The 8,177-nt window shown below is 39.9% G+C and overlaps 1 protein-coding gene across 2 annotated transcripts; it reads left to right on the top strand.

Annotated features, from left to right (window-relative positions):
* Window positions 1-335: 335 nt before the first annotated feature.
* On the top strand, window positions 336-6,265 carry LOC132832986 (zinc finger protein 271-like). 2 transcript variants are annotated; one of them, XM_060851248.1, is made up of 2 exons: window positions 336-356; window positions 1,970-6,265. In XM_060851248.1, the coding sequence occupies exon 2, from the start codon at window positions 2,405-2,407 to the stop codon at window positions 3,920-3,922; it is 1,518 nt and encodes a 505-aa protein (XP_060707231.1). In that variant the 5' UTR covers window positions 336-356; window positions 1,970-2,404; the 3' UTR covers window positions 3,923-6,265. The 2 variants fall into 2 exon arrangements, with proteins under 2 accessions (XP_060707231.1, XP_060707229.1); XM_060851246.1 differs by lacking the exon at window positions 336-356 and adding an exon at window positions 1,037-1,115.
* The last annotated feature ends 1,912 nt before the right edge of the window (window positions 6,266-8,177 follow it).

Raw genomic sequence — 8,177 nt, 5'->3', positions numbered from 1 at the left:
GAGTAGGGAAGTCGAGCCCTTCATCCTGAATTTCCTGCTCCTCGGTTTCTGCCTGACCGACTGTGCTTTTCCACACTCTCGACTGTGATCTCCAGCATCTACAATCTTCACTTTCTCCTCCTTTATTCAGATGGGACAATGACAAGTTTAAATCTCCACCTGATCTGCTCATCAGAGTCACCTCCATTTCCCCGGTCAGTTTCCCAAGTTTCAGGAAACTCATGTTGCTCCAGAAATATTTGGATTGACTGTGAGAGACGTCAATCAGAGAGCCCACCCACTCTGCCCATTGTCTCCTCTTCCTCTTCCAGAGCTGGTTCACTTCCTAAAGGGACTGAAAACCAAGTGAGGAGATGGTGAGTGAAGGAGCAGCTTTTATACAAATCGTATCCCATAATATCCACACCAATCTTCAGGCAGTCTGACTATCCTGTGGGTAATCAGGGGTGGAAATGTCCCTTATGCTGTGTGAGAAGATCCAGCTGAGAGAGCTGTTTACTCGGTGCTTTGTGCTGAACTGTGTGACTGGAGCTGTGTGTTGGATATTGAGTGTGTTTATTGGAAGCATTTCCCTCTGATTTCCAGGCTGCGTTTTGTTGATGGTTCATTCCTGAATAAGGTGAGGTGTAATTATCTGGGTGGTGCAGAGTGTCTGAGGATTCTTACTGATTTCCTGTTGTTGAGTTTTGTCTGTGTGTGTGTGTGTATGTGTGTTGGGACCTGGTTATTATGCTGTGAACTAATTTTTTTTCAATTTCTCTGATCTGTCTCATTGATTCTGTGTGGTAGGAGGAGGTGGGGTGGAAATGAGTAGTAATGTGGAATAGAAATTTAGTGCCTTGAGTGGATTCCAACATTCAGTGAGATTATGATGCATCTGTGATCAAACTCCCATGTTCCTCCCCTTTCTTCATATCTGTCAAAACATTTCAGTAAAAACCTAACAATCTTAAATTTAACATTTAAATTTCAAATAATTTATTGTTTGTCAAAGCAAGGCACATTTATTGAAATGTCTCTTAATGCCTTCTTTAAAGATTTTACCTGAAGACTTCAGCCTTTCCCAAAAGCTTGAGCATGGATTTGATCGCTTTGTCCAATGCTGCAGCCGAAAGGTGAATTGAGAATGTGCAGTGAATATAATTATTGAACCATGCAGTACAGAAGAGGCCCTTTGGCCCATCAAGTCAAAAATATATGACTACCTTTACTGGTCCCACTTTTCTGCACTAGGCTCATAGTATTGAATATTGTGACAGTTCAACTGTTCATCCAAGTACCTCAATTATCCTTCCAGGTAGTGCATTCCAGATCCCCACTAACATTTACTGAAAGAAGTTTTTCCTCAAATTGCCTCAAACCTCCTGCCTTTAACTTTAAAATTATACCCCTTGTTCTGTGTGTGTTGAGAGCTGGCTGTTATCCTCTGGACAGTATTCACCCTTCGATTAATGGGATCAGCTGCTTTCTATTCACCCTGTCCATGCCCCTCATAATCTTATACAGTATATCTCTACCAGATCCCCTTCAAATTCTCTACTCTGAAGAAAGCAACCTGAGCTTAACCAGCCTCTTTTTGTAGTTGAAATGCACTGTCCAAGAGCACATCCTGGTGAATCAAAAACTGAAATTGTTGGATAAACTCAACAAGCCTGGCACCATATCTGGAGAGAAAGCAGAGTTAACATTTTGGTCAAGTAACTCTTCTTCAGAACTGATCGTAGCTCAGATAAGGTGGTATTTATGCTGATGTCGATGGATAGATGAATTGTGTGGAAAGGTGGAGTCAGAGGTCAGACAGCGAGAAAGACAGGCAAATGAGGAAAAAGAAAGGACTTTCATCTGATGACCCAACACAGAGGAATAACAAACTGGCAGTCATTGTCGAACAATCTCTGAGGCGTCAACCCCTTCAGCAAATCAGGTGAGTGAGTTGGAAGAAATCATGTATCATCTTCCTGTTTTACAGAAGGATTGTACCATACTACACCAGAGAATACACAGAAGATAGACTCCACAGATATATCCTGACCATCACCCAAGGAACAACTGCAAACTGTGGGAACAGAGAAGGTTGGGCAGTGAAACCATCCGGATATGGGGTCGGGTCAAGAGAGCTTTGACAAACCATCAGATCTGAAACTGGTCAGTGGAATGGAGCCTTTGATCAGAACCAACCTTTCTGAAGTTTGGCTGTGGGTGATCAGTCAGAGTGAAGCTGGAAAGAAGTGTGAGTGGCTCTAAGTGTGGTGAGAACTTCAATCATTCATTGAGCCTCATGAACCACTGACTCATTCCTACAGGGGACAGGAGACTCAAGTGTGAGGAGGGTTCCACAGGCTCATCAGATTCTCTGAAACACTAAGTTCCTCTGTTGTAACTCCTGTAACTCTGAGGTGGTGTCATGGAAGATGCACCCTTCAAATGTGAAATATGTTCCCTAGCCTTTACACAGTCATCAGTACTCATGCAACACAATTGCATTCACACAGGAGAGAAGTCATTCACATGCAAGGTGTGTGAGAAAACATTCTCAAAATTAACATATCTCCGCATACACCAACGCATTCACACAGGGGAGAAGCCATTTACTTGTGAGGTGTGTGACAAATCATTCTCATACTCATCAAACCTCAGCGAACACAGACGCATTCACACAGGGAAGAAGCCATTCATCTGCAAAGTTTGCAACAAATCATTCTGTAAGTTAACAAGCCTCCATGTACATCAACGTGTTCACACAGGGGAGAAACCATTCACTTGCAAGGTATGTGACAAATCATTCTCCTACTCATCAACCCTCAGTGCACACCAACGCATTCACACAGGGGAGAAGCTGTATACCTGTGAGGTCTGTGATAAAGCCTTCACACAGTTATCTAGCCTCCTGGTCCATCAAAGAATCCACTTAGGGGAGAAACCCTTCAAATGTGAGGTTTGTGGTAAAGCTTTCACAACATCCACAAAGCTTCTGACACACCAAAGCGTTCACACAGGAGAGAAACCTTTCAGTTGTGAGGTCTGTAAGAAAGCTTTCACCCAATCCTGCGATCTCCTGACACACCAGAGGATTCACACAGGGGAGAAACCATTTATATGCAACGTGTGCAACAAATCATTCTCGCGATCATCCAACCTCAGCGCACATCAAAGGATTCACACAGGGGCAAAACCATTCACGTGCAATTTATGCGATAAATCATTCTCACAGTTAACGAACCTCCGTGTACACCAACGCATTCACACAGGGGAGAAACCATTTAAATGTGAGGTGTGTGATAAGTCATTCTCCTACATAACAATCTTCCGTGCACACCAACGCATTCACACAGGGGAGAAGCTATACATGTGTGAGGTGTGTGACAAAGCCTTCACACAGTTATCGAGCCTCCTTGTCCATCAGACAATCCACACAGGGAAAAAACCCTTCAAATGCGAGATGTGTGATAAAGCTTTTCCAACATCTACGAAGTTCCTGAGACACCAGAGTGTTCACACTGGGGAGAAACCCTTCAGGTGTGATATTTGTGAGGCAGTTTTCAGCCACTCCTGTGATCTTGTCATGCACCAAAGGATTCACACAGGTGAGAAACCCTTCAAATGTGAGGTGTGTGACAGAGCCTTCACACAGTCATCAGCTCTTATGCAACATCAACGTATTCACACTGGGGAAAAGCCATTCAAGTGTAAAGTATGCAACAAATCATTCTCACGATCGTCAACTCTCCGTGTGCACCAACGCACCCACACAGGGGAGAAACCATATGTGTGTGATGTATGTGACCAATCATTCTCGCAGTCATCAAACCTTCGGGTACACCAACGCATTCACACAGGGGAGAGACTGTTCAATTGTATGTTGTGTAAGAAATCATTTTCACGGTCATCAACCCTCCGTGAACACCAGCGTGTTCACAGATGATACCTGTGACAAAGCCTACATGCACTTGTTTGACGCTGCTGATCCATCAAAGGATCCATACTGAGGAGAAACTATTCATCTGTGGGATGTGTCATAAGAGTTTAGTATAGTTATTGGGCTTGTTATATCATTGCCGTATTCACACAGGAGAGGAGCCATTCAAACATGAGTGAGCCTTCACACAGTCAGCAATGCTGATGAAACAGTGATGCATCCAAACTGAGGAGAATCTGTTTAAGTCAGAGGCTCTGACAAATATTTCACAAGCTCAACATGTGTTTTAATACATAAGATGATTCAGACAAGGGTGTAAGTGTTCAAATATGAAGTATGTGACTGAGACTTTCGACTCTGAATGAATATGTTCACACATGTAAACCAGACACATCCATGTTTAGGAAAAAGTATTTTCAGTGTGAGACATGTAATAAGGGCTTTTCACAATCATCGTCCTGGTGAAACCACTGTACTTTCATATAGGTGAGAAACCATTCAGGTGTGAGGTGTATGACAAGATTTTCAGCGAGTCTTCAGCTCCATCAGCACACTTTCAAATTGGAAACCCCTATCTGTGTGAGTTTTGTAATAAAGCATTCGCTCAGTTGCCAGACCTCCTGGAACATCAGGGAATCAACAGAGAGAGCAAATTCTTTCATTTTGGCACATGCCAAGGTTGTTTCATCTCTGCCTCCTCTTAACATTTAAAGCTGGGTCATCTGTTTCTGTTGCACTGAGTGTTGTCTGTGTCATTTACCCTCCAGTGGTCACACAGGTAACCCGTCTGTCTCAGCAGGGTCTGTATCAAACTTCTCCCACTATCAGGCCAATCATTTCAAGAAGGTCAATTTAACCTTTGATTATCAAACATTCTTAAAAGAAGACATAAATATGTGTTGAAGCTCCTGTATAAACTGTGCATCCTCTCAGTGTCACATCAGGTGCAAGTTACTCCTCACCAATGTCCAAAATATAATAAATCTGGAAATAACTACCATGGCCCCAAGTGTAAATCCCTCACACCTCTCTCAGTAAAATAATCTGAATCTTCTTCTGATCTTTAAAGATGAAATTATCAAGCTTATTGTCAGCCAGACTCCAGCTCAGTCACATGACCCTTCATTTATCTGAATTTACAGATATTGTTCCAAAGTATAAGTCCCATAAACCAAAAGATTTAATCATTCTTAAAACTTCACAAATTTCACACCATAAAAATATTGAATTATAGAGTATTGATAGGAAAAGCCTGGGAGGTTATTCAGCACTTTCTGGTGAATAGTTTGTGGAATTTTCTGGGAAAAAAATTACCTATGATTGATGGTAAAGGTCAATGATGTTAAATCAGGATTTTGAAAACCCAGCAGAGATCTCATTAATGGCAGAATTTTGGAATATTATTTGTTTCAGAATCAAGTACCCTATGGGGTACTATAAAGTCTCTAAAATAGAGAAAGCAGCTGTTTTAGCTTATAGTTACAACTTAACCCACAAAACCCCTTGGTTAATAGATTTTTAAAAATCACATGATTTGACGTGATTTGTGTGTACACTTCTAGATATAAAAAGAAAAGAAAAAAATCCATAAGCCTTTAAATGTCAGTAAAAGTTTGAACTCACCATGGGAGCTGGATAAAGACATGATAATAAACAAAACGCTAATGCAATGCAGGGAAATAAGAGTGATTCAAAGATACCATATGCTCTTATTGTCATATGGCAGAACACTAGAAATTAAAATCAAATTTGAAATTGTTGGTGAAATTTTCTGTTGTTTTCAAGAAAATGCTGTGTCAGTGGGAGGAGTTGATGACCTATAAAATGTCAAGTAATTTCAGTGGGTATAAATCAAAGCTTAAAATACTCTGAAGGTTTCATATTTTAGGGTGAAGGAACTCTAGTTTTGTCTGATAGATGACCCAAAAGTTTGATATTAGCAAAGGCTGTGAATTTTCCTCCAAAAAAATTCACTTAACGAATACAGTATGGGTACCGGGCATTGATGGAAACTGTTTACCTGTTTTATTGTATTGAGTGAATTTAAGTGGTGCTTTACTCAGTAGGTCTGTTATTATTGGAGTAGTCTCTGAACTTTTTTAATCGTGATGTCAATCTTATTGTCGTAAATGATCTTGTGAGGAATAAAGTATTGTCATCTCCTGAGAAGGGAGACAACTTATTTGAAATTGCCAATGTACTCAAAGAATCTGGAACTAATTGTAATTCTGCTGTGGAAAGAACTGCTCCTGCTAAAGATATGTCCAAAGAGGTATATTGGAAACAAAAAGACTTGTTTGTGGTGAATACTGTTATTTTGAAACAACAATGGCACATTAAAGTTCTGAAAAGCAAACTGAGACTTTAGAAGGAGAATCATTAAATCCTGTGTTTAAGGATAAATGTTTGTTTTCTAAAATTGTCTTCTGTGATCTGAGCCTTAAAAATTCTACAGCCTGAAAGAAACGTCTCAGTGTTACATTTTCTGAGCAAGCTATGTCCGCCAAAATTTAACAGACAAATGCACAATTAGTGACCTGTCAATGTGTTTCACAGCTGGATTGCAGATGGTGTTAACATTCCACACCTGATCTTTTTCCTTTTCAAGAATTAAATTCTAGAGGCCACAAAATTTTGATACAGAAAATAAATTTCCACAGATATGTTTGTTTTATCTTTTAACTGGTATATAAGCATCTATATTTTCGAGCTGTTTAGAGGGATAAACATTTATACTTCCATTTTTATGACTATGGTAACTAGTTTTGCATCCTCATTGAATACTTTTTTTATAATAAACTATTAATTTTGGGTTTATTAAAGAAACATGAGGCTCAATTTGTTTTCAGAGTGCCTCAATGAGGGGTTTCTGGGTGAGTTCAAGTGAGGATTGGGGTTTTGGTTCATCCTAAATTTTCACCGGATTGGCCTGACATTTTCTGGGAATAGAGAATTGGCAATGGGAAGGGAGGAAGGAGATCTGCATTTTTCAGCACCATGGATGAGTTGACCCAAAAAGCCTGTTTTTGTGCTGCATGTCTCGTTATGATATGTATATTTAATAAATCAGTTCAGTAACGCAGAATGTTTTTTTCATGCTATGACCTGTGGAGGTGTGGTATGAGAGCAACGGTGCACTCCTTCCACTTGTGTTGTCACAGGAGAAAACTAAGGAAATTATGGTCCATCTGCATAAAACAAAATGGTTTGGCCTCACCTGGAATATTGCTTCCATTTCCGGACACCATACTTTGGGGAGGATGTGGAGGCATATGAGATGGTGCTGAAAAAAAATCACAAGGAAGCTTCCAGGGATGAGAAATCCCAGTTGCAGAGATAGATTTGAGAAGTTAGGACAGTAAAAGTTGTGAGGCGATTTTATGGAGGTGTTTAAAATTGTGAGGACTTGGACAGAGTAGAAGGGAGAAACTGTTACCTTGTGTCACCACTCCTTCTTTGTCAATTACCTTAAAAGTCTATCTTGTGCTTGTCAATCCACTCCTTGAAAGTGGTCAGGACAACCAGATTATTTTAATCTTGGAAATTATGTCAGAAGAATTGTACCACATTGCTGAATTTGATATCCAGATTAAGATGTATTCTAGTCACTTGTGACGTTTTTTTGAAAGTTTTCCTCTTACACTATTTTTGATCCAATGTTCCATCTGTTAAAAAAAGATTTTTCATTGTCCTTTGCGGGTGAATTTTTAAGCTCAGTCTTTAAAATAATCTATATTCGTTTCAGTTGGCCTCCATGTCTCTAGTTTTTTCATTTCTAAACTCTACAAAGTATGTCTCTGTTAAATCCAGAGATAAACTGTCTTCTTCTTTATCTGTGGCTACATCCTCATTTCTAAGTTCAATGTCCAAACTCAAACTCTTAAATTCTGTTTGCGACAATAAACTTCGACCTCAAAATATTAACTCTGTTTCACTCTCCACAAATGTGAGACCTTGAGTTTCTCCATCTGCTTCCATTTAAATTAAATATGGCTTCCTTTCATGCCAACAAACTATTCCTTCTCAAATCAAGATTTGGAGATGCCGGTGTTGGACTGGGGTGGACAAAGTTCAAAATCACACAACAGCAGGTTCTAGTTCAACAGGTTTATTTGGAAGCACTAGCTTTCGAAGCACTGCTCCAACCACCTAGTGCTTCCAAATAAACCTGTTGGACTGTAACCTGGTGTTGTGTGATTTTTAACTTCCTAAAATCAAAATCCTTTTCAGCTGTTCGAAGAGTATCATTTACATTTTTCTT

This window comes from Hemiscyllium ocellatum, chromosome 35 (assembly GCF_020745735.1).
Source record: "Hemiscyllium ocellatum isolate sHemOce1 chromosome 35, sHemOce1.pat.X.cur, whole genome shotgun sequence".
Lineage (NCBI taxonomy): Eukaryota > Metazoa > Chordata > Chondrichthyes > Orectolobiformes > Hemiscylliidae > Hemiscyllium > Hemiscyllium ocellatum.
Note: the sequence above shows the minus strand (reverse complement) of the source record. Positions and strands in the feature narration are given on the sequence as shown.

Coding starts and splice junctions, on each gene's coding strand:
- LOC132832986 (XM_060851248.1), top strand. CDS start 2,405: ATGGAAGATGCACCCTTCAAATGTGAAATATGTTCCCTAGCCTTTACA.